The sequence below is a fragment of the Nesoenas mayeri genome (genome assembly GCF_963082525.1).
Source record: "Nesoenas mayeri genome assembly, chromosome: 16".
Taxonomy (NCBI): Eukaryota; Metazoa; Chordata; class Aves; order Columbiformes; family Columbidae; genus Nesoenas; species Nesoenas mayeri.
Genome location: NC_137562.1, coordinates 11,775,665 through 11,801,305, shown reverse-complemented (window position 1 = coordinate 11,801,305; position 25,641 = coordinate 11,775,665). Strand labels below are relative to the sequence as shown.

The 25,641-nt window shown below is 53.1% G+C and overlaps 2 protein-coding genes across 2 annotated transcripts; both read right to left on the bottom strand.

The window, feature by feature from the left end:
- Nucleotides 1–11,233: 11,233 nt before the first annotated feature.
- Nucleotides 11,234–12,289, bottom strand: LOC308046573 (P2Y purinoceptor 1-like; the record flags this gene model as incomplete). The annotated part of the gene is made up of 1 exon (XM_080354503.1): nt 11,234–12,289. One exon carries the CDS (start codon nt 12,287–12,289, stop codon nt 11,234–11,236), a length of 1,056 nt encoding a protein of 351 aa, XP_080210629.1.
- A 3,119-nt stretch (nt 12,290–15,408) lies between these two features.
- Nucleotides 15,409–21,212, bottom strand: CCN5 (cellular communication network factor 5; the record flags this gene model as incomplete). Its single annotated transcript, XM_080354707.1, has 5 exons — nt 15,409–15,414; nt 17,300–17,493; nt 17,680–17,931; nt 18,527–18,743; nt 21,153–21,212. 5 exons carry the CDS (start codon nt 21,210–21,212, stop codon nt 15,409–15,411), a joined length of 729 nt encoding a protein of 242 aa, XP_080210833.1.
- Nucleotides 21,213–25,641: the final 4,429 nt, after the last annotated feature.

The window sequence follows — 25,641 nt, the reverse complement described above, 5'->3', positions numbered from 1 at the left end:
GCAGCCCTCGGCCCTAGAGGTGGGAGATGCCACTTCACACTCCAGCAATGAGGAAACTGCTGTGGTGTATGTTATCTTTGTTTTTCTCCAGCCGTTTAGCAGAGCAGATGCTCTGCCCTGCTGTGTCCAGTGCTGTTTTAAGACAGCAGAAAGGAGCAGAATAACCAAGCACAGTGTTTCTGCTGATTTCTCTGGTGTGTTGATCAGATGCCGCAGACGCGGGGGGACACAGGGCCCGCCAGCCCTGTTCTGGCATGGGGGGCAGCGAGCGGAGCTTCCCCATGCCGATGCACTGTGAACAGCCTGGGTTGGTTTTGAGGTGCAGGGATATTGGCTATGGGAGGAGGCAGAGCCCACAAAGTGAAGCCCCTGTTTCTCATTACTGGTTTCCTGAGCTTTTACGTAACCCTTATGTTTCACTTTTAAAAATAGAAAGGCGCTTCTCCGAGTTGCATGTTGCAGAAGACAGTTATTGCCTTCAAGAAATAAACTCCCCTTCTTTTGACTGGGAGTAAAACAAACAAGGCAAACAAACCAACAAGCAGGCTTATATCTTCATCCCTCTCACTTCTCTTTATGGAGAGGACAAGATTCTTGGGGCTTTACTTGCAGCAAAGGAGGTTTGAATTGGACATAAGAAATTTTTTTTAACTATAAAGACAGTAAAACACACCAGAACAGATTGCTTGGGGAGATTGTGGCAGCCTTGTCACTGAATGAGTTTAAAAATAAGATAAGCAGATGTCTGGATATCTGCTAAAAGTACTCTGGGTACAGCTGACGCTCTCCTGGAGCAGAGGACAACTTGCTGCCCTCCTGGGGCCCCTTCTAGCCCTGTCCTCTGCATTTCCATGGCCAGCACGAGGTGTCCTTTCCCCCTGTAGTCGTGAACTCTTTTTCACCCTGGACACTTGCCATTTCCCTCCTCCTTGCTGAGCCTCCATGCCAGGACCATTAGTGAAAGTTGTTACTGAAGAAAAAATACAGGCTCCGGCATCCATCACCAGCAGCACAAGCTCTTGGTGGGTTGCTGTTTGACATCGCAGCACTTGCAGCCTCCTAAATCACATGGCAAAGCCTTTGCTGGAGGAACGTGTCTGGTTTATGTTCTCCGTGGGGGTGTTTGCAGTCCTGCAAACAGGGCCTGGGGTGCTGTCAAACCTCCAGAGCAACGTGGGGTCAGCCTGCTAGAGAAGAAACACTTCACCTGCTGCTGTCCAGCTGCTGCTGATGTTTTCCACTGGTCAACAATGACAGCACGCCTTGAAAACAGGGCATGGTGCTGCTAACTGAGCTGCTCTTGGTTCTGTTACAGAAGAAGATCTCGTGCTGATCATATCATTGTGTGCCTGTCAGATATCTTTTAGGAGGGGTTCTGGGGCCTTCAGTGCCTTGTAGGCCAAATTCTGGGGTCCCCAGGTATTATTTGGAGCCTTAAGCAGATGCTGTAGCATGTTGTTCAAAGCCAGCTGCTCCATGCAGGCATCGGACCAACATGTCAGTGCAGGTTCAAAACCCTGAGAGATGCTCTCCAGCCACGGGAGATGGAGCAGACTTGAAAGAGGGTCTCATTACTGGTTTCTCCTTTTGGCATTTGCTTTGACCTCATGCAGGTCACAAGCTCCTGTGGAATAAATGCTACTCAGCAGGAACAAAGGCAGCAGGAAGAAGAAACCCCCCCAGTAACAAAATCAGTGCTGATCAAAACAGGACCGTGTGGGCGGCAACACACAGAGCCCTGTGCTCTGAATGGAGCTGCAGGCTTTGCGGTTCAGATGGTGCTGCAATCAGCCTGCTCTGATGTCTCACTGCTCATGCATTGCGTTTTCCTGCACGCAGCGAGCACGGGGCCATGAGCGAGACCCAACCATGTCAGATCGCTGTTGTGCAGGGCACAGGGAAGTTTCACGCTTTCCCACTGGGAAGCTCCTTCAGTTCAACCTTTGTCTTTCCCCTGACTTCACTGTGCTTGAGAAAGGTCAAGTGGGAGCTGCAGGATCAGGCGGGGCAAGATAATGTACTTTATCATCGATTTCCAGTGAGAAGTTGCATTATGAGATTAAATGTCTCATTTTTATTGCGTGGGGAGGCAGAGAGAAAGTAAGAGCTCTGAAAATAAAACAGAAGTCAAAGTGATGTGTTTCTGCTGTAAGGTGCTTGTGACCGGGAACGAACGTACCTTGTTTGTTTGGTGCCTCAGAGGTGAACTTTGAGAAGCTGCTTCCTTCCGAGGTTGGTAAACAAAGTCAAACCTCATCTGTGTTTAAACCAGTGCCTAATTAACGTGTCTAATTTGCCCACATCTACTAATTTCTGGCTGGTAGGAAATTGATTAAAAAGCTTTTCTAGTTTTAATGGATTGAAATAATCAAAGCTGCTTAATGGTATCAGACAAAAGGTGCTGAATAGGCGTCAGCAGCATGGGGCTGTTTGAGTTGGTCCCACAGTATGAGGTAGATGGGGAGAGGCGGGAGCATCGCGCCAGCTTTGCTCGAGGTGCTTTGGGCACCGATGCTGCCTCAGTCCACGCTGGCCTGGGCTGACAGCTCCTGCTCCCCCAGCAAAGTTAGTTGGACCTCTGGTACCGGGTACCGTCCTGGCGTGCTCTTTCTTCAGTTATTTTTAGAGAACAAATAGATGTTTTTCTTTTGCCTTAGTAAAAGCATCAGCTATTTTCGCTTTAATGCCATTTAATACTGAGATTGTAGCCCCACAACACTGCAGGATATTTTTAAAGCAACGGGTTAGTTCATTTCTAAAAAGGATTAGAGACTGGGATGTGAATAACACCCAGCTGCAGCTGCGCGGGTGAGGGTGGGACTCCAAGCCTGGCTGTCCCAGGCCAGGTGACACCGGGACCGATCCCTCCTCTCACCAAGGGACATGGCCATGCCCTCTTCTGTGGACACAGAATCCCTGATGAGATCCGGGCTGAACACAGCAGCGTGTGCTTCAGCCCCATGTCCCTATAAACGTTCTGTGTCTGTCCTACAGCCTGTGCTCAGGGTCACCGGAGGCTCAGGAGCCTCACGGCTTTCTCTCGGCTCTGGGGTTTCCCCGCTGCCTCCCCGACTCTTTGTAGCCTGGGTGGCTGCGGGCGCTCTGCTCTGTGTTGTCACCTGGAAGCTCAGCGACGGGATTAATGAAGCGTTGGATATAAACGGGTTGCAAATGCAGATTGGCTCCACGTAGTCACCATGGATGTGCTCGCAGGTTTCAAACCCCAGGGCAAGTGGACACAGGTCCATGTATGACTGTCTTCAACCACCTTGCCTGGTATCAGCCATGCTAAACCTCGGTTGTGCTTCCTCCTGATACCCCACAACCCATTCATGAGCCTTCCCTAATTACCCTTCCTACCCAAACCAGGTCCTGCTGCACAGCCCCATCCTCCCCACCCCTGTTCCCCTGGTAGCCTGAACTACCGGTGCTTGTACATGAAGCAGATCTGGGCTGGAAATGCTGACAGTGCGCTTGACAGTTTATGGTCACAGACTCTATTTTCAGCCTAATAAGTTTTTTATACGCTTGGAAAGCTGTCAGTTGAACATCAGCCAGGCACAATGTACCTGCCATAAACTGCCTGGACCGCAACCAAACGGGAAAGGTGCTGCTCTGCTTTAGCAAGTTCTTGATCTCAGCCGCTTTAGTTGGTTCATTTATTTGTTTTGAGAATCTCAGCTTTAATAATAAAACAAATAAGATAAAATATTGATACCCCTGCTTAATAATTTGTAGAAATATCTGCTGAGAGCTTGTTAAATCGGAGCTAGCACCTGGTTTGGATTGAGGCTTGGGGATGGGAGGCCCTGTGGTGCTGCTGGTGGTGCTGGGGTGGGAGCTGCTGGCCCCAGTGACAAAGGAGAAAGGCTTTGGGAACATGTCTGGAGAAAGGTCTCACTCCCTGAGAAGGTTCATTTGGAGATGAGCTGCCATGGCTGTGACCACAGACTCACCATAGAAACATGGGCATGTCAAGCCCTTGGCGAAACGGAAAGCAGGGCCTGATCCTGAGCACCCCTCTGCTCCCCCCACGGCAGCGCAGCGATGCTATAAATGACTTTCCTGCATCACAGCCCACAGGGCTGCCAGGAAGGTCAAGGACAGGGCGGGAAAAGAGTCTGGGAACGAACTGCAAATACGTGAGGCTCTTTCAGAGGGTGCTCCGGTGACAGCTTTCTCCCTGTCCTGCAAAGGCTGCCCCTGCCACAGCAACACTGCACTGTCGAGATGGGAAAGGTCCTGAACCACTGTAGGGGTCCAGCGGGACACCCCCGGGCCAGTGATGAGCTCTGGTACTCGGTGTGCCCCATCATAGCCCAACTGGCACTCAATGAGCATCACGGCCCCGGCCAGGAGCCCCATGGGTAGCTGCAGTGCCAAAGGTGTTTGCCTGCATGGCTGGTCCATTGCCCGGGTCCGCTGGCACCCTTCTTCCCATGGGGGACACGCAGGGCAGCGGCTCCCGGTTCCAATGCATGCCTGCCTGGCTGTGCTTGAGGGAAGAATGACAGTGGCTCCTGTTCCACCGGTGAGCTGAGATTTGGCGCTGTCGGCATCTGGGACAGCGACCTCATGGTGCAGGAGCTGTGGCAGCCCCATCTGCCACCCTGGGGCTTCGCTTTCCAGGCAGACAGTTTACAGCAAACAGGTCATTTCAATGCTAAAAATAACCCATTAGGAAACAAATTGGGCCCCAAGCACTTCAACTGGGAAAAAGTGTGTTTATTTGTAAAACTCAAAACATCTTTCCTGTTCTGCCTCTGGAGCTCAGGGAGCTGGTGCTGAGATGCTGATCATGCCTCCCATACAAGCATCAACTTACTTCAATGGGCTGTTTGATTCCACCAAGATGCATCTTTCTTTCCCTGCTCGTGACGCTCCCTGGGCTGGTCCCATCCGCCAGCATCGACCAGCCTAAAGCAGCTCCAGCTTTGGGGCCACAAGCAATTTCCCATCCCAGCGAGCTGTGAATTGCTCTGCAAAAATGCTCCCAGCTGTGCCATGGCTGAGAGCACAGCAGGTTCCCGGTAGGGAATGAATACAACCAAATGAAAATATTTGTTTTCTCTTGCGGTGAGAGCACTGTTTGGGGGCCACATTTCTTCCTCCACCTCAAAATTACAGATTTTACTACATCTTGTTTGTATGCAGAGATTTTTCCAGCTGCTTCTCTCCAGGCTTTTCTCTGGAAGGATTAATTGGGGAGATGAGACGCATCCTCTCTGAATTGCAAATGCAAAGAGGTTCCTATGTGCGCCTGGCTCAGCTGTTTGTCCCCTGCTCCAGCCCTGGCCCTTTTGTTCCAGCCACACTCAGGGGCTGTGCGGTGTCCCTGGGGCCGAGCAAGCAGCGGCACAGCAATCCCAGCTGTTCTGGGCATCAGGGCGCCAGCTCTGCTGTGAATCGGTTACGGGCAATCAAATTAATGCTAGGCTTTTCTGGAGGCAGGCAAACCATGTGAGCTCCATGGGAAAATAAACCAGGGGCTTCTCTGGGTTTTGAAATATTTAGCTAACTTTTAGGTCTCTTGTTTGAGTGTCTCTCGGGGTGGGAGCGGAGGCAAAGTGGTGACAGGGGATGATGCTCTTCTGGGTGATTCCCCAGGGCACCTCTGGAGCCAGGCGACAGACTCCGAGCATGGCCATTTTTGGGTTTCTGGCTGGGAACCGCATTTTAATGGTCTTCTTTATGTAGGCGGATTGGGAGCTGCGAGCTGTCCCCCAGCCTGGGGTTTGCAGATGCTGATGTGACAGGTCCATGGCTCATTCCTGTGCTGTGCCTTTGGGAGGGGATGCTGCCCAGTCCTCTCAGGCTGAGTCTGGGGTTCATCCATGAACCACCCTCTGCTCTTCACCCATGCGGCACTGGAAAGGAAAAAATAAACCCTCCTCTTGCCTTCTGTGCTGCTGAGTTTGCTTCTGTTGGGGTTAACCAGAGCCACTGGCAGTAAATCTGAGGATGAGGAGTTATGAAATGGAGACCTGGCAAGGAGGAGGAGGAGGAGGAGACACTGACCCACCCAGAGGTTGGTTCCTCCACCACCGGCTGTGCCCACAAAACCCAGGCACAGGGAGATTGGCTCATGCTCATCCCTATGGATAGATGGGTTAAAACAGAGACTTGTCCCTCATATTTCAGCTCATGGGGGCCCTCTGCTTCACTGGGCACCTTGTGCCATCGATGTCCCTGTTCTACAGCTGGCCCTGGTGCAAACGCACCAGAGCCCTTCCCCTCTGCCCGTCTCAGTGTCGGTGGTGCAGGGACTGTTGTTTCTGCTTCGCATGCAGAAAGATGCTTCCCCCAGCAGCCCTGGGGAGGCTGCAGCATCTCCTGCTGGGTGTTGCAGACCTGCTGGGGACTTGGAGAGCCCCTGGCACGCAGAAGAGCTGCAGCCCAAGGGCTCTCTGCATCCCTGGCCCCTCCAGGCTCCCAGCATGGCACTGCATTGCCATCCCAGCATTGCAGTCTTTTATAGGGGATTTTTGCTTCTACAACCAACTAACGCTTCATTCAGTGAAGGTGCCTGGCTCTTGACATCACCAACAACAAATCTACCCCAGAGCTCTCCTCTGTGCCAGCAGCTCCGCATTGCCATGGGACCTTCCCACCCTAAACATCTTTGACCAGTGCTGCAGGGGGTCCAGGGTGGAAAGGGCCGACTGGGATCTGTGGTGTGCAGTTCTCGCCCACCTCTGCTGAGCAGCACCTCCATATCACAGCAAAGGCATCCAGGATGGAGTTAACCTGTCTCCTGTCCTTGGATGTCCTCTGCACAGCATGGATCAGCCTCTCTGAGGAGTTACTGAGAAGCCTGGGAGCTCTCTGATGCTCCTTGGGGTAAACTTTTTGCCCACGAGCCCAAACAAACAGAAGGATTTCACGCTGGCTGGGCTGTGTCCTGGCACGAAGGGCTCTTCAGGGAGCAGGGTCCAATCTGAGCATATCCTGGTCAAGGCAGAATGGAGGTGCTGGGAGAAATTCAAACTATATTCTGCTCCCAGGTTGTGTGGCGACGCACAGAGCAGCTCCTGGGGGTTTCTCTCTGCCTGGCTCTCTGTGCCGACCCCTGCCTTGAGCAACGAGCAGCACCCATGGCAAGGGGCGCAGAGTGTTTGCTGCTGGGGGATATTTAGAGGGATGGTATGAAAAATGGCACATCTGTGTGAAGCCTGGGCTCGCCAAGTCCTCCAGGACAACCCTGCCTGCAGGTGCAGCCGCAGTCGCTCTGTCACGCACATACAAATGCGCATTAGTGCCGCTGCGCCGAGCCGCGAGTGCATTCCTCAGCTCTCGCCCTCCCCAGGTCCCACGCTACACGGCATCACCTATTTATAACTACATGCGCTGCAGGAGTAATATTAGACTGATGGCCTCATGCAGCCATGCTAAATGTTGTTCTATTTATGTGATTCGCTCTTCTTCACAAGCTGTTTGTCTCTCAGATCCCAAAACACTCTGCGCAGCACAGACAAAGACTCAGGTTTTTCTCTTTTATTAAACTCTTCACCAACAGCACCAAGCCATAGCTATATTTACCATTTTTGCCCAGGTCACCTGGCGTAATTGCATCCACTATTCCTTCCCCAGTCTGGTCGATATCCTTGGTAAATAAGATAACTCGTCGGGTCTGTTGTTGGCTAGAGGAGCCAAAGGTACTTTAGCAATGAAATTGTTTAGCTGAAGAAATAAATGCCTCTCGCTGATTCCAAGGATGCTGTGACCTTTCATTAGTGACCTGAGTGACTCATCCCTTTCAGTGCACACGCAGCCGCCTCCAACCATGCTGTAAAAATGCACCGCAAAATCCCAGTGCCTTAATGGGGAGCTGAGACCTGCGGGAGCCTCCTGCAGCACCCACCGCTCGCTCCTGCAGCACCCACTTCTGGCTCCCGCAGCACCCACCGCTGGCCCCCGCAGCACCCGCCGCTGGCTCCCGCTCCCCACCAGAGTCTCTGAGCCCCTCGCTTCACTGGCTGCCTCTGGAAACACAAAAACCCTGGAACCATGACATGTTTAGTCTCTTTTTAATCTGTGCAAAAGTGAAATAGAGAATTAAACAAGAGTCAAGTTCTACGCATTTAGCTGCTGCAGATAGCAATATTTTCTTCTCATAGAGTGTTTTGCATGCCAAGAAAAACAGTTTTGCGTTTTAGGGAAAGAAGGTGGTTGTACATCTGTGCAACTGTACGTGTGCCTGTTAATTCTGCCTGAACAGCTTCCCAGGGCTGTCAGTTCAAAAGTTCTCTTTAACGTAACAAATCTTGACTGTGTTTGCAACAAAACCTCAACCAAGAGGGGTTTATTTAATAAGGCAAGAAATGCTGCCAGGTTTCCAGGCTTGATCCCAATCCTGTTAATGTCAGCAGGAGAGTTCCCACCATGTTTGGTTTGGTCTAATCGGGGTGAGGGAGTTAAAAATCTGCCTTTGCAGACAAGTTGATTGCTCCACCGCACTGTGCCAGAGTCTGTGGGAAAAGCAGATGGGACAGGTGGGACTCCTCTCGCCTGATTTTAGGCATCTTCAGGCCAAGGGAGGGAAAGAGGAACATTTAGATCATCTCAAGCCAGGAGCCTAAAAGAGGTGAAATTAATTTATTTCTTCCTGCAGATCCCCATGAGAATGTGCAGCTTGTGTCAGGAAACCTGCCAGTGCTGGAAAGTCTCTGCAGCGGAGGGAAAGGACCTCTCCCAAAGCTTGAACAGGGCTACAGGGACAGCCCCACTTGCTCTGCTCCCAGGGGATAAGGAGCACTAGGAGGGCTTGGAGGGGTCAGTGATGCCCACACATTTTGGGCAGGTCCCCAGCAGTGACAATGTCCCGCAGCGTCACACTGAGAGCAGTGGCTGCACTTTGTGAGGAAAGGAGCCTCCCTGGATGGCGAGGGTTGGAGGGAGAAGAGCTGCTTTGCTGCCCCATCACCAGCTGTGAAAGCCAGCCAGGCTGGCTCATGTGCCAGTGGTTGGCCCTTAATTATGCATACAGCTAATAAAGGGAAGGAGCTCGTCTCTTCAGTTCACAAAGGGAAGCAATATTGTCTGAAAATCAAAGGGAATGCAAGGCATGAGATACCAAAAAACTCCTATATCTCGGGGCTATCATCCCAACATACAGATTCTTCATGGCTTGTGCTGATTTGAGGGCTGCAAGACACAGAAAAATGAGCAGATTTATGGCTGTGACTGTCCCTGGGGCTCAGAGATGCTTCTCAGGATGCAGATCCTTAAATCATCATTAACAGTGACATGAGGAGGCACTGGAGAAGACAGAGTTGAACACAGTGATGCAGGAGGTGAGAGCAGAGTTTGCTGGTGCTTCCTATGATGTGCTCCTTCCCTAGGGTACAGCGATGCTTTGTTCTAGTCAGCCATGCACAAGGTAGGTTCAATGTCAGGGTGCTGCAGCTCCCGTGGGCTGCGGGCAGCCATGGGTGGTTCTGTGGGAAGCTGGAGTATCTTAGATGGGATTTGTGTGTGAAGATGGAAAAGCTGGACAGGTTTCAGAGGTGTGGGTATTTTTTCAGGAAAGGGGGACTCGAGTTCAGAGCTCTGCAGAAGCTCAGATCTGGGGTGTGTGTGCAAGGAGCAGAGGCCAGACCAGGTCTTAATGTCCCCAGGACTGCAGAGAACATCTCATTTGGGAATTTAAGTTTTGTTTTGGGGTTTCCTCTGGATGAGGTGGGAACTGGAAGTTCTGCTGGAGCCCCACCAGGTGCTGGGCAGACTCTGGACCTGCCTCAGTGTGTGTCTGGCCCGGCTCTGCTGATGTCCAGCTGCCTGCAGGCTCACCGCACAGGCAGAGACTGTTCCCGGCTGCAGACCCCTGGGAAACTCGTCACCCCTGGTCCAGCCTGCTGACCAGCTGGCTCCAGTGTTCCTGCGAAGCTTTAAAAGAAGCCAGACGACTTGCGACTGGAAGCATTAGGTATTTATTTGCACTTTGGACATATCGACTCCATCAGAAAGCCAGCTGCAGCTCCCTTTGCGCAGCAGCAAAGGTGGGTCCGAGCGAGGAGCAGCTGACTGTGATAGACATCGGGCTTTGGTCCAAAGAGCACAGCGTCCGTGGGTCGGTGCTTCCTAGCGTGGGCTGGTTTTAACTCACAATGTGCTTCCTTCAGCTCAGCTGCAAGATCTGCTGTTTCAAATCATGTCGCTTTTCTCACAAGGACTAAAACGTTCAAGTTGTTCGTGGTGGGGAGCACGAAGAGCAAAAACCAAAACATTGGTCAGGAAAAGATCCTTGCGCCCTCCCCCCAGCAACAACACATGGACTGTGCGTGCTACTGAATCTTGCCTTTGCAAGCCTTCAAACTAGCATCGTCTCTTTTCTTTGCATGTCTGATTTTTAATAGACACATCTAATCTCCCCTCTCAAGGCTGGATGCAAGAGTGAGATGCAGCCACCCACCTGAAGATTTCAAACCTCTCCAGGATTCACCTGCTGAAAGCAGCGGTTCAGGCTACTGTAGCCGGTCGCCTTGCAAATATCCAAACCCAGCCAACAGCCTCCAGAAACTTTAAAATGCCAATTTGTTGTCTGCTATATGCTCTTCCAAAAAAGAGTGAGTAATGCTAAAATACTTACTTTCTTCTATGAAGGAGGTGGGCAGATCCTGAAGCAGCTCAGTCATCCAGGAACAACTAACCCAGGAACTGGCACAGCTTAGTCATATATTTAAAACCTGATATTTTAATGAATATTTCCAAAGCACTTCCCCCTGCAAAAATTCCCCCTCTTAAGCTGTCCTGTGATGCAGAGAGTTAATTACTGGTGCCTTTTCCTTGCATGAAGGAGAGAATCCTGTCTAAAACCCATGTCCATTGGGACAGAGGGGATGCAGAGGTGGGACAAAGCATTTTTCACCCCATCCCACACTCACTGAGGAGCTTGATGAATGGCCAGGGAGCCAGGGCAGTGTTAACCAGCCATGAGCGCTGCACTGGAGGCTGGACTGAGAAATGCTTCAGGACTGGAGTAAGTACAATGTTTGTCTTTCCATCTCCAGGTGTTCTATAGGAAAAATGGTTGGGTTGAGCAGCTTCCCCCTAAAACCTGTCCCCAGTCTGCTCTCTGATGCTATCAGTCCTGTTTGTCCCTTGTGTGAGACTGGAGCCAGTGATGCTGCAGTCACCATCTCTGCAAAACAAGCATCAAGGTGGGGGGCTGCTCCCACGACGAGGTCAAGCGTGGACTGAAGTGGTGCATCCTTTGGAGGAAGTGTTGGGTACCTCAGAGCTCATCAGAAGCCTCCTCCTCACAAAGAATGATGTTCACCTTCTTCTCATCTGCCTGGCAGGAATTGTTCCTCCTGAAGGTGGACCTCAGGGACTGGCTGGCACTTTGGCAGACGGTTCTCATACGTGACATGCAGTCTTCGCTGGTCATCACATAGAGCAGGGGGTTGAGGGCACTGTTGAAGCTGGCCAGGCCCCGGGTCACCTGGTAGGAAATGTAGATGTTCTTTAAAGCCTGTGTGCAGGACCCTTGCAGCTGCCAGCCTCGAGACAACAAGTTGAGGTTTCTGAAGATGTGGTAGGGGAGGAAGCAGATGGAGAAGAGAACCATCACGAGAATCACCAGGCTGATGCTTCTTCTCCTGAGGCTGAGGTCCATGGTGTCATTCTTGCAGAGCACCACCACCACATGGCAGTAGCATCCAATGATGATGAGGAATGGGATGATGAACCCGGTCACGGTGATGGCCACGGTGTATGGCAAGTAAACACCCAGGTTCTCGTGCCCCGTCGTGTCATGGCACTGTGTCCCTGTGTCATCCATCTTGCTGAAGGCAAAATCAGGAGCTACCTGCACGATGACCCACCCCCAGACCATCGCGCTGAGCCACGCAGAAGAGGTTGCTCCCTGCCACCTGCCCCGTGCCTTCAGCGGGTGCACGATGCCCAGGTAGCGGTGCACGCTGATGCAGGTGAGGAAGCCGATGCTGGCGTAGAGGTTGAGGTGGAAGAGCCCCCGGGTGACCCGGCACCAGCCCTGCCCGAAGAGCCAGGCTCTGCCCCGCAGGTAGTAGCTGACGAGGAAGGGCAGCGTGCTGACGTACAGCAGGTCGGCCAGCCCCAGGTTGCCCACCAGCAACCCCAGTGGATGGCGGACGCCCCACCGGGGCCCGCTGCAGAGGTGCCACAGCCCCAGCCCGTTCCCCACCAGCCCCAGCGGGATCACCACCAGGTAGACAGCGGGCAAGAAGCACTGGGCGAAGGCAGCGTCCACGGGGCACAGGGACCCACTGCCATTGCCAGGCCACGGGGTGAGAGCCTCCCTGGCCATCGGCAGCCCTGCTCCTGCGGCGGTGCTGGTGGTGGGGGTGCCGGTGCCTGGTGAAGTGGAGCCTCTCGCCAAGGGTGGAGTGGCACCGATGGTGCCGTGCCCAGAGCCAGCGTGGTGCTCCTGGCTGCCCTCACCTCCCTGCTCCCGGGGGGTTTGGTATGCGTGGCTCCCTCCTGGAGCCCGGGGAGGACATGGCAAGGGCCGCCTCAGCCGAGAGCCTCAGTGTCCAGTGCTTCCGCAGCTCTCGGCGCCTGCCGCCAGCCCACTTGAGATATTTTGAGCCGGGTGCCAGGGACGCACGGGGCTCCGGCTATTTTGGATGCCGTGCGTGCCTGGAGGAAGGGAGCAGGGAGGCGGGAGTGGGGCTCTGCCTCCGAGGGGGTGGGAGATGTCTGATGGTGAGGGCCAGAGCTTTCAGCCTGTTCTGTCCCACTCGAGTGAGGACAAACCCCTGTCCCTCCAGACCAGGGGCTGCATGCCTGCTCCCCAGGAGCCCCTCAGTGCCTTTCTCCTGACCCCGCTGCTCAGACCACACTGTCCATCCTTCTGTATCCCTCCCCATACATAAAAATCCTCTCCCTCCTGCCCTCCTTTGAGCAGTTTTGACCCATGCAGGGAAGAAATGTGAGACAGGCAGTGACGTTCCTCCCCTGCCCTCCCTGTCACAGGGGGTGTCATGCAGAAGATGCCCAGATATTGTGAGGTTGGGGTGAGAGCTAAAACTGATGGCCCTAAAGAGGACCCCCAAGGCAAGCCAGCCCCTGTTCACATTGCTGAGCAGTTGCTGCCGCATAAATAAAGCCAGAAATAACTTCATCTCCAGGCGCAGGAGTAAACAGGCAATCAGAAGGGAGAAGGTTCACCCTGGCAAGCCATAGGGAAATGACCTTGGCAAAACAACATCAGGTGGAGGGCTGGGCCCAGGAACAGCTTGGCCACCTCCTTTTTGGGAACTTAATCCAGGGCAAGGGCTGGGAAGAGGCTGATATCTTGTCAGGGAAGGAGATGAGTGAGTCCTGCTGAGCCATCCTGACTGCCTGTCCCTCAGGAGCAGCCAGACATCTCTGCTGGACCATACTCGGGCATGGCAGGTTGGGGAAGCCCAAGATGTGGGGTGGAGATAGCTGCTTATGGTGGATATTGGTGTGTTGACTCCAAGAAGTGTTTGCTGGAGCAGACACACGATGGGAAAGGCTGTTTGTTATTTCCTGCTTATGAGATAACATCTGGCCACTACAGGCGTGCCCCGAGAGGTGAGGCTGAAAAGCTGTTTCCGTGGGGTGAGGATATGGGTTTTCTGAGGTTTGCAGAAGCTGTGCTGGGTCTGTGCTCCCAGAGTAGCAGCAGGAGAGGGTCTGTGGGGACTCCCTCCTTGGGAAAGCAGTGCTCCATCCTGCCCTGCTCCTGCCCCCTTTGCCTCTGTGCATCTCAGCTGCTCCTGCAGCCTGGGGTTGGCAGGGCATTTGCAGAACAACTTTATACAGCTGCAGACATGCAGTGAGACAAGAGGAACAAGCTGGGAGCAGTCCTCTTTGTCCCAGAGCATTGATCATTAGGGAAACTGAGGCAGAGATCATGAAGGGTCATGAGCTGCTCTGAGCTTATTGAGCACTGCAGTCCTGCTATCTGAAAACGTTTAGATTTAATGAGGGGCTTGTCCAGCCCTTTCTCAGCCAACTCCATGTGTTTAAATATCATCAGTCATGAGAATGGCTTGGAAAAACAAATTTTGATGCGGGTTGTTTACTCCAGCAGCAGCACACAGTTTCTCCTTCAGCTGCTGTGTGTGCTTGTGCTGAAATGAGCTGTGATCTGTTGCTCACCGCTGGTTCAGGAATATGGCTGTCAAATCACATGCCATTGATGTGTGCCGATGTGGCAGTGTGCCTTGAGGACAGGGGTGACTTGTCTTCTGGTTATTATTATTATTATTATTATTATCTTTACAGGTGACCATAATAGTATGTGGATGGCAAAGTATTCATCTGCTGCCCCGCATGAGCAGGCGAAGCCCGGGACCCGCTGCATCAGAGGCTGCAATAAAAGTGATCCTCAAATAGCCACATGTTTCCAGGGTAGCAAGGCTTTAGCTCAAATAGCAAATATTGTGAGACTGGCAATCAAATTGCAAGAGTTGATTTGCCTGTATTCTTAGGGAAAAATAACTCTGATTTATTTGGATTTATTAATTCATTATTTAGATGTTTTCTGCTTAGTGAATCAGGGAGAAATGACATTTTGTAGGAAAAGAAAAAAAAAAAGAAAATTACAGCAGAGGTGTGTTGAGTCATTACTGTTGGAGATGGGAATTACAGGTTGCTGCTTAAAAAGTGACCTTTTGATTATTTCCATCATCCAGAGGCGGCTGGGCAGGATTCGGGAGGAGGTGAGTGCCCTGGCAGCACTCCCTGCTGGCCATGGCGCTGTCACTGTGTGCTGAAACAAGAACTGGCTTAAACCCCAGGATTTTCAGTGCACAGAGCATGTCTTACCCATGTCAGTCGAGGAACATTGTGGTTTCAAGGTCCACAAGAGCCTCATGTCACCACTTTTTTGGCATAGCCATTGCAGAGGTAAAAAAGCCAGTGGAAGTTGCACACCGAGCCACGTTCATTCTGCGATTTGCTGCCTGCCAGAGGTTCACCGCATCCCCATATCAAACTGAATTAATGATTTGCATTCGAGCAGAGCACCAGATGATCACAGTAAATAATTCTCTTTGTAAGCAATATTTTACTGCATGAGCAGTGAGATATTTTTTTTATTTTTTCCCCCTTCTTTCCTTCCCTTCTCCCCAAGAGGTTACTGAAAAACAACCTTGACATTGATTTTATCTTCAGCACTTTGCAGGTGTCAGGGGAGCAGGCGAGTGGCTGCCTTGGGTGGTGGTTGCAACCCGCCCCTCCTGGGTCACTGCACTACTGACTACCAGCGCGGTCAGATGTAATTTGGGGAAAAGGGTTTCCTTTGGTTTTTGGGAGGCTGGGAAGAGGCACGGTTGGTCTGTGCCTGCAGCAATGCAGCTGGGGCCGTGCTGTGCTCTCCCACTCATCCCCGCAGCGAGCGAGACCCGGCACTGCTATGGCCAGGGTTGGTCCTGTCAGCAGAGCTGATGGGGCTTATGGCTGGGAAAAAGCAAAGGAGCAGAATTTAATCCAGGATATAATATACTGTAGTAATGTTTTCAGTGCTTTGATTCACTTTTTTTTTTCCTGTTTTATTCCTTATTCTAAGCAGCCTGAATCGAGGTGCCTCCAAACTCCCTCATCCTGGGTCAAGCCTCTCCTGCAGCAGCCAAGCTGGTCGGGAGCAGCAGGGCTCACCGGAGCCAGGTTTACCTCACATAGACAGGCCTATACAAACTCTGACCTAGATGAGCACATCTTTATTTTCAGTTTCACAAATACACATCTAAACTGCCCAGATCTCAGCTGGACGTGTCGCATAAACCACTGCTCCTTTCCAGTTGCCATTCTCACCAGCCATGGGACAGTCGTTCCCTCTGCAAGCTTGTGCAAGGCCGTTAGAGGGCATTTGGGTTTCATTTTTGAATCACTCAGAAGGATTTTGCTGTGAGAAAACAACGGCAGAGCTGCCGAGCAGCTCTCCTGTCCCGACTCTTGCACAGCTGGAGCAGCTCCAGCCCATCAGGAGGTGGCCCCGATTCATCTTTGCAATTTGTTTTCTCTTTTTTCCTGCTTTTCTTTCGGCCTGGGCTGGCGGGGTATGTGCTTGGATGGCAGGCGATATGTCTGGTGCTGTGGAGCTGTGTCTCCTTCGTCTGAGCTCCTTGCTCGCTGAAGCCCTGCCAAACCATCAGCGCTTTGGAGAGGAGGAGGCCAGGCAGAGTGGGAAGGTTCGTGGTTATTCTGGAGAGATGCACGGAAGGTGAATTAGAGCTGCCATCAAGAGGGATGCCTCTGCCTGTGACCTGGAATGCTGCTGCTAGGTGGCTATGGTGGGATGGCTGAGCTTGTGCCCGGTTGAGCTGCTGTGGTGTGCAGCCCAATGCACCTGCTCCATCCCAGGGGGGCCAGGGCGTGAGAGTTCCCCCCAGGGATTTGGATTTCCAGATGCTGGAGACGGTCTCTCTTGCAGCCCCCGCAGAGCAGAGCTGCATGTGCAATGTGGCAAAGGAACAGCATCACCTCTCAAAAGCCCCACTGATCCAGGAAAAGACCAATTCCTAGTTTCTCAGGTGTGTCTGTGCTCATGGCAGGGTTTCCCCATTTCATTCAGCCTAAGAAACTCAGCAATGCTGCCCAGTAATCATGCCTAGGGCAGCGGGGATGCACAGAGGGGACAGGTGCTGTGTGACATGGGAATCTTGCTTTGTGTTTCCGCTCTCTTTTGCAGCCAAAGTCCAGCAGTTCTTCCCCAGTTTCCCAAAGGACATGTCCTACATCTCCACCAAAACCACAGTGCCATGGGTTTGTGCCAGACTCTTTCCCAGGATGAGGCGTTGGCTCTGGGATGCGACCAGTGTGGGCACAGCTACAGATGACTTCTTCTTCCCCTCTGGAAAGGCAGAGAGTGACAGGGTGATGGAGCAGGGTGGTGGCATGTCCCCCATGTCTAGGGAGCAGGGGCATGTGGCAGTGCAGGTGCCTGGCCCTGGAAAGTGCTGCCTGCATCCGAGCAAGGCAGTTTTGACTGTGCCCACACTGGGGCTGTGTCAGGTAAATTGAGGGGCTGGCAGAGCCCTGCTTCTCCGGTGTCCCCAGGGAGGAGCCGCAAGTGCCTCTCCCGCCACAGGGGCAGGGCAAGCTCAGAGTTATGTGGGATCCATAGTGCGCTTGGATTCAGACATCCAGAGACCCCCAAATTCAGGTGTGCATCTGCCATCAGCTATTTTCAAAGCTCAGTTTCAGGACATAGGTTATCTCTCCCTGAGACAGTCAGCTCATGGTGGGGAAGGTGTGATGAGGTGCCACGGCTCGTGCTGCCTGGCTTTTCCCTTTCTCAGTGAAACCTATTGCCCAGAGGCACCATCTTCACTGAGGCACTTACCACTGGGGATGCTGCCGGCAGAGCTGGGCAGGGTCTGGCCATGCAGAGCCGCCGCTGAGTCTCCAGCCTGCAGTAGCGGTTCTGGTTGGAGACGCGGGTCGAGAAGCCCACACCGCAGGTGACTGAGCAGGCGCTCCACTCTGTGCCCCACTCCTGGCAGGGGTATGGCAGCAATGGGGACACTGCCCCAGGGGCTGGATGGAAAGAGATGAAGGGAAAAGGGGTGTTTGCAGCCAGGCACTGTGCAGCGGGTGCTGCAGGCATAGCCCTGTGTGGTGGGGAAATGAGGTGTCTCCTGGTGATGTTCATGGTTGGGGGTGAAGGGACCATCCCCAGACACCTGTGTGGGCATCCTCTCATTGACACCTCCTGCATCTTACCTGCCCCAGCATCCCGGAGGAGGTGCTGGTCCCGCGCTTCACAGATCCACTCAGGACAGCACTTCCCCGGGATTTCCACGCGCCGTGGGAAGGGGCAGTCCGGGGTGGGCAGCCGGACGTCCTCCTGGCAGAGCGGGACGCAGGTGAAGCCCCCGTCCAGGCAGCGGCACTGGAGTTTGCAGCTGGGCTGGAAAACCTCCCCGTCTCGGTAGAGCCGGCCGTTCACCTCGCAGCCCTGCTCGCTGTCTTCAACTGCAAGTGACAGGGACCCCATTAGGGACAAAGTGACAGAGATGTGGATGGTTAGAGGGGACTGCTGAGGGAAACAATGGTGCTGGCATTAAGAGGCTGAACTGGGGGCCTGACTGAGAGGTGTGTGGGGCAGATAGAGGTTTGCAGCAGCTTCCCTACCTCCTCTGCTGATCTCTGCTGTTTTTCCAAAGCAGCAGCTCACCAGCTGGTAAGAAACCCCCTGCCCTTTGATTCTGACGCTGCCTTTCAGGATTTTCAGATTAGAAAAAGTTCCTCTGAAATTTCTCTGCTGGACCCCAAGCTCCAGACCCAGCAAGGTGACTGCAGCATCCCCAGGACCCCTGTGTCCATCCCTGCTCAAACCACCCCAAGACCCCAGTCAGTAAATGGCACAAGAGCTGACTGGAGCTGCCGCACAGCCCCACAGCCAAGCTACTGCATCAGCCTCAATAAAGCTATTTTCAGAGCCTTAATTCCTTCTCTGAAAGCGCTATGGGATGTCTGGCACTGGCTGGTGCCCTGGATGGAGCTGGGGCTTGTGCTGGGCTGAGGGCTCGGGGACAGGCCTGGGGGGAGCGGGCAGCACTGTTCTCACAGTTGCAGGTGGCTCCTGTCCCCGCGGATGCTGTGCTGTAGTCGCAGACGAGGCCCTGGCTCTGGTCACAGACGTGGAGGTAGTCGCAGGGCTCTCCCAGGCGCCGGGCACAGATCTTACAGCAGCCACAGCCATCCAGGACCAGGGGGGACCCACGGGGACAGCGAGGTGGCACCCAGGGGCAGTAGCATGGTCGCCGGCACAGCTGGGCACACACCTGCAGAGGCAAAGCCGTTGCTGATTCAGTACAGGTGTTCTTCTGGCTAATGGCTGCTATTTTACTGGGACAGCCAGGTTAACCCTCTCTTAATCATTAGGGCAGATTTTCAGTGGAGGGAAGCTCTGAAAATCCACAGGAATAGGGTGAAGCAGCCTGGAAAGCTATTGTCCTCTAAAGGCACAGCATGATGAACACCCAAGAGAATTAGGGATGCTCAGCACTCTGCAGGATGGGAACACATCACTGCTCTGAATGCACAGGAGGAGGATGGAGCTGCAAAGTGAACAACCCAGGTAGCAGTGGAGGAAGATGGAGCTGCAAAGTGAACATCCCAGGTAGTGGTGGGCATTTCACAGGGCTGGTGGCCCTGGAGGCAGTCGAGTGCTTCCCTAAGCAGCCTGGGGATGGGGGGGAAGCAGCATGCCCCCATGCTTGCCACCAAGGCAGTGGGTCGTGCCCAGCTGGAGATGTGGCTTTGCAGGGGCTGCATGCACATGGTGGTGGCCCAACACCTCATTCTGAACAGTCTCAACAGCTCTCATTCATGCCAAGAAACAGCGTGTTGCATCAGCAGTGGGGGATCTGAAGCCAGGCAAACCTCACAGCTTTCCCTCCCGGCCCAGCTGCCTCCTCTGCCCATCCCTGGCTGCAGCATCATCTGCCTGGCCTGGCAGATCAGCACGTTTTGGAGGACTGAGAGCTACATCTCCCCTCCCAGCTAGACCGAGCAATTGTTTCGGCAGGGCTGTGCATGGCAGCCGCTTGTCTGCTCAGCTGGTTGTTTGCCAGGGCTGTGCCTGCAGCAGTTCAGCTGGCAGGTCGGTGTTACATCCAGGGCTCATTCTGCTCGCACAATTACCCTGGCACAAAGAGCTTTTGCAGGCAGCGCTCGTGCTCCCGTCATGTCGCATCTGACAGGGCTGTTGCATTCGGGGCCTGAAGCCAAGGGATTTAGCTCTGCAGTTTGGAAGTGAGTTCTTTGCCAGCACTGGCCTTACAGCACGTGCACGTGTGTGAGCCCCACGCAGCAGCTCTGAGCCGCTCTCTGGCAGCCTGGCCGCTCTGCTTGCTGCACGGCCAGCACGTACAACACAGACAGCATTTTGGCAAATGGGCAACCAAAAGATTCAGCCCTGTTGCTGATCCAGACACTAGTGTCTCTGCTGAGACTGCCAAGAGATCAATAGGTTCAGCTGGACTATGTGGATTTTAGATACCATTGTTCTTTCTCTCCTAGCATCTCCAAGTAGCATCAGGTCTGACGCAACCAGCTAGAGAAGGTGGGTGCTGGGGTGCTTTCTGTTCCCTGTTTGCTGCAGTTCAGATGTTTTTTTATGGAGCTGTAGAAATGTCAGTGCCAGGAACTGGAGATAAAATAGATCCAAAATGGGCTGGACAATCTGAGTCTTGTTTTAGTTTCATCAGTGAGCAGCATTAGTAGTGTGGCAGAAATGAGGGATAGACTGCCGGCAGGGACCGAAGGTGGTGGGGCCAGGTTTGGGCTGGAGGCACCAGGGCCCATGGTGATTCTCCAGACACTCCTGAGCACCTGGGCCAGGAGCCATTTCTCCATCACAGCTTACCCAGGCAGCCAAGGGCATTTTTCATCTTTCAGGAGGTTGCTATTACAGATCAATGTTTTAGAAAGATTAGCCAAGCCAACTCCATTAATCCGTTTCCCTCTGCTCCTTGTAATTAACTTGTCTTTAGCTGACAATGTGGTTCCTATCAGAGATCTTAACTGTGTGGGAAAGAACTCAAATAGGCACAGTGCTGCTGTGATGCCCTTGCTTGCAGAAGATCTGCCTTGGGATTCAAGCAGCAATTAGAAGGACTTGAAGCTGAGATAGCCCAGGCATCTCAACTCTCCTGTTCTCTGCACAGGCAACTATTATAACAGAGTCCAAGAGCAAAAAAAATGAAATGACTACAACAACCCCAACTCTGTTGGAGGCATTGGCTCTGCATGAGCATCCCAGGGAGGGAGGGACGGCTGAGTAATGCTGTGGCTGGTGCTCGCTGCTTGGCCCCGCAGCCTGGGCAGGGACCAAGGAGGCTGCAGGAGCCGCTACTGCCGGGCTGCTGCTCGCTGCAGGGACACATTCCACAGCCCCGGGGAGCTGCAGGGCGAGCAAACAGAGCGCATTGCTGTCATTCCTCTGTGCTCCGTGAACTTGCACAACAGATGCCTTTGGCCCATGAACATGAGACCCCACTGCTTCATTGCAAATGTCTCTCCCATGCATAGCTGCGCCCCCACGGGACTGCATCAATACAGCCTGGCTGCCAGCCGGCATTAGCGCCGGGCTTGTTATGACAGCCCAGTACTCCCTGCTTCTTATTTTGCAAGAACCAGGTGCTTCCTTGAGTAAGGCTAAAGCTGCCCCAGAGCCCCATCTCCCTTACCTTGGAGAGGATGCAGAGGAGCGAGAGGAAGAGGAGCCGCTTCTCCAGCTGGAGCCTCATGCTGCTCTCCCCTCCACCACTTCAGCACATCACCCCCCAGGCAGTTTGGAGGCAGCGGCGTGTTCGCAGGTTTTAAAGCCCCAAGTAGGTCCTGCTGGTGTTTATACTCTCCCTGCTCTGATGTCACTCACAGGCTCCAATATAAACATGAGTAGGTTTGGACAAGCCTCAAGATTTTTTTTTTTCTTCTTTCTTTTTTCATTTTTTTTTCCAGTCCACATTCCAGCTGCCATTTCCACTCCTCTCAAGGTGAGAATGTGCTGTTCACTGAGACAGCAAAGGAAGGGAAGGGATGCTCTCCTGGGGGAGAACAGGAGAGGGTCTGGTAGCCAGGCTGCTGGGGTGAACCGGCTCCTTGCTGCCAACCACGACCTGGAGAGAAGGTCTGTGCCTCTTCCTACGGACCAACGTCTGCCCAGATGCAGCTGGTGTCTTCCTCTGGGGTTTTTCAGGTTTTGGAGGGGCTGTCCCTGCCACCATCACTCTGGGACATTGCCACTACTGAGCAGGGGACCCATCCCTGTATTTCAAGCTGAGTGCTGTGCATTGGCAGGCTGTGGAGAGTGGTGAGTTGTCCATGCTGTACAGAGCCCTGGAGTCCCAGGCGGGATCCTGTCCCTCTCTCGCTAGTGACCGTGTGTGTGACTTGGATTTGGCTGCCAGCAGCTGCGGTAGCAGCGGTTTGCCAGGTAACTCTCCAGGCAGCAGTGATGCACATCCCTCTCCGTTTCTCTGGCATAGCAAGAGCTGGAAAGGGATTTGCTGTGGTGGGGATGATGCCACAGCATCCCGTCCTGAGTGGGGCTGTGGCTGTCCGGGGGGGCTGCAGGGGCTGAGAGGGGGGGTTTGGATGCACGTCCTGCTTGTTGCCCTGGGGACATGATGCAGAGAGGGCTGCAGGCTGGCCCTTGCAGAAGTGTTGCTGATTTCAAGCCTTGTAAACCCCAGTTCAGCTCCTGAAAAACTACAACTGGCTTAAGCAAGCATGACAATTTAAAATTAAATTTCAGGGAAGAGCAGCGGATGCTCAGCAGTTGCCTCCCAATGGCTTTGCTGCTTTTCAGTCTGTCCTGTGCAAGCTTTCCTCGGGGCTGCTGTGTCTGGGAGCTCGAGGCTGGCTTTTAGGAAAGAAAAAACCAAAACATCTCAAGACCCTCAGGAAACTGAGCCCCTTCTCCACGTTCCCATCCCCCAGATCTTATCACAAGATGCAAGAAGGACAATTTGTGAGTCTGGAGCTCAAAGGAAAAGTCAACTTACGTGGGAATGCAGGGTGCCCTGCTCGCTGGCTCCTCTCCTGAACCCCTTGCCTGCGGGACGAGGTCTGGGGGCTGGGAGCACTGCTCCTGCCCTGCCCCAAGGGATGGATCCTGGTGACTGCGCACAGATTGTCCTGGCCTTGCAGACACAATGAGAACTGCTGCTATATATCATATGTATGTTGGCAAACAGGCAGGATGGTCTGGGTGCCACAGAAGCAGAGCACTGAAATTATGCTACTAGGAGTGATGCTCCATGCTTCTTTCCATTGTTTTTCCCACTCCTTTTGCTTTTTCAGAGGCAGGTGATAGGTCCTGAGTCACCTGAACAGCAATCCCAATCTCAGCTCTACTGTTTGCCACGGCACGGGGCAGGGAGGAGTGCGCAGCCAGAGCTCTCCCATCACACCTGATTCTCTGCTTTGGTTTTGCTTCATTAGTTGCAATCAGTCTGTTAATGAGGTCACGGCAGCTTGTGGAAACACCAGGCCACCTTCCAAGGGCTGCTGTCACTTATCTCAGCGCTGGAGTCCCGGCTCCCTGCATCACCCAAGCCCTGCCCATCGCGGGGGAGGTGTGAGGACCACACATTGCTCCATCCTCACTGACAGGGGGGTTCAGGCCCTACCGACAGGTGCTCACAAGCCAGAAGGTTTGATGCCAAAACTGGAGGCACATCTCATGCTACCTTTTGCTCCTCCGTTCCCGGAGCTGATGCCCTCCTGCTGGACGCCATGCTCCCGATGCCGTGGCTCAGCCAGACATCCCGGAGGTGGCTGCAGTGCCTCTATCAGTACCCAGGGCAGGCTGGGGCTCAGGGGTGCCTGGGAACCCCACTACCTTCTCTCTCCCAGATACAGCTTTGGTTCTTCGGGGTGGGGACCCCTTGTGTACCTTCTCCCTCAGCTTGGGACAAGAGGGGACATTGCTCTCCACCAACCTGATATCACTGAGATTTTGCTGCCGTAAGGTGACGTCATGGTGATGGTATGACATCACTGTGATGGTATGACATCACCAGGAAGCCAGCAGAGCTCAGGCAGCGACAGAGACCCGCACCACCAAGTCACGCAGCCAGACAGGAGCCAAACCCACCACCCTGCACTCCAACAGCTGCCTATCCGTCAGATGGCATTGTCCACATCAAGCAATACCTCTGCATTTTGGGGCTGCCCAGAGGATGTGGCTGGAGGGGGTCCCACAAAGTCCATCATGACTCTGCCTCCCAAGGAGGATTTTTCGTGGGTGACTTGTGCTTGAGCTTCCCTCTGCCAGCTTGCGGGGTCTCATGTGCCCCCCCAGGTCGCTGTGCCAGGGGCATGGGCTGCAGGCAGAGCCCAGCAAAGCGATGCAGCCCTGGCACAGGTTTCGATTTGCAAAGCTGCACGAGAGCAGCACATTAGCAGCTCATTTTATAAATACTCAGTTATAACCCTTCCCCTCTAGAGCATGTAGCCCATATGTGTTCTGTACCATATGTGTGATTTTATAGCTAGTAATTAAGTCCATATGTCATGCTCCACAGTTTCCATGGTTTTACTGTCAGGTTGGTGGGGGTGTAATTTTTTTTTGTGATCAGTTGTGCAAGAAGATATTTGATACAGGGGTCTGAATACATGTCCTTTGAGTCGGCCGCTGGCAAGCTCTATTGTTTCTATAGAAATGAAGGAACTGACCCCATATATTTACATGTTAGGCAGCTGTTGTTTTTGTTGGGTTTTTTTTTAATGTCTGTGCCATTCAATGTGCCATCGTGAATAACACTGCAAAGCTCTCATTTGTGCACCCTGCTCTGCTGAAATTGCATCCATCTGTGAGGGATATAGACCACATTCTCTCTCCATCCCTTTCCTTTACTCAAGACTCTCCTTTCTTTACACCCTAGAGCTGGCTGAAGTCAGACCAGGGTCTGGATGTTCATCTCTGCTGGGGAGAACCTGGGCTGTCCTGTGTCCTTACTGGGTCTATTCCTCCTTGTATCAACAGTGAAACAATGGGTCTAGGGTGACACCAGCTCCATGCCTTGGTGGGGAGGATGTTCCCTTTGAGTCTGGGCACTCCTGGCTCAAATCCCTGCTGCAGGGGAGCAGGGTTGAACATGGGGGTGGACAGCATGGGTGGGAAAGCTGGATAGGCACCCAGCTTGGAAAAGCCGAGTGCCTCGAAATGAAAAGGAGACATCTCTGGTCTCCCTCAGCTGTTGGAGACTTTGGGGGTGGCTGCTGGCTGTTTTTCATGAGACTTCTGGAAACACCCCAGCTTTGGGAAACTTTGAAATACCTTCATTTTTGGCAGGACAGGAAAGTTGTTTCCTACCCAGAATGAAGCCGGCTCCAGTTTCAAACAGCAGGAGCTGAGGGAGGTGGTGATGGCCATTTCCAGCCCTGTCTGGCCATTTTTATTCCCTCTGGTTCTCGCACCTTCACTGGAGAGCAGAGCCAGGCTGGGAGGACTGGCCACCCCAAGGGACGGGCCAGGCAATCTTTTACCTTGAGGTCACTGCTTCCAGTCCAGACCCGGGCTAGCAGAGACTGAAAGTATTTACCATCTGGGTCCCGTCCAAGTGACTTGCGAGAAAAGAATTCAGGGCTGCCGTCCAGCTTTCTGATGGTCAGGCGACTGCATCAGAAAAACCTCGGCTTCAGCTGGGACCAACTGACCCCTCCAAGCTCCCACTGCGAGGCCAGCGAGGAGCTGGCAACAGCCCTGTCCCAAGGAGAAAGGGTCTTTTGGATGGGGAATGATGCGTGGTGGTGGGGACACTTCACCATTTTCCAGGCATTTTTAAGCAGGTTTCTTTAGAGCGGATCACTGATAAATAGGACTCGCTGCTGGTTCTGGTCTCACAGTCTGACATTGCCAAGAGGAAAGAGTGCAGTGATTACACAGGAGCAAACAGATTGTCACAACCAAGAAGGGGCTTGCTTAGCCAAAATACAGTGAATTCTCATCAGCCAGACCGAGGGGCTTCTCACTTGTACAGCCCAGCCTTGTATCAGCTGTTGTGAAAGGAAAACACTTTTTCTTAATAGACACATCAAACCCCGGGCAGCAATTCTGTGTGATTTATTTTTTCTGCAGTCCAGACAAGAGCAATTCATAATTGTCCCCCTAAGTTAAACATTCAGATAACCCAAAGAATAAGATTTTTTAAAAACAAAGCTTGGAAA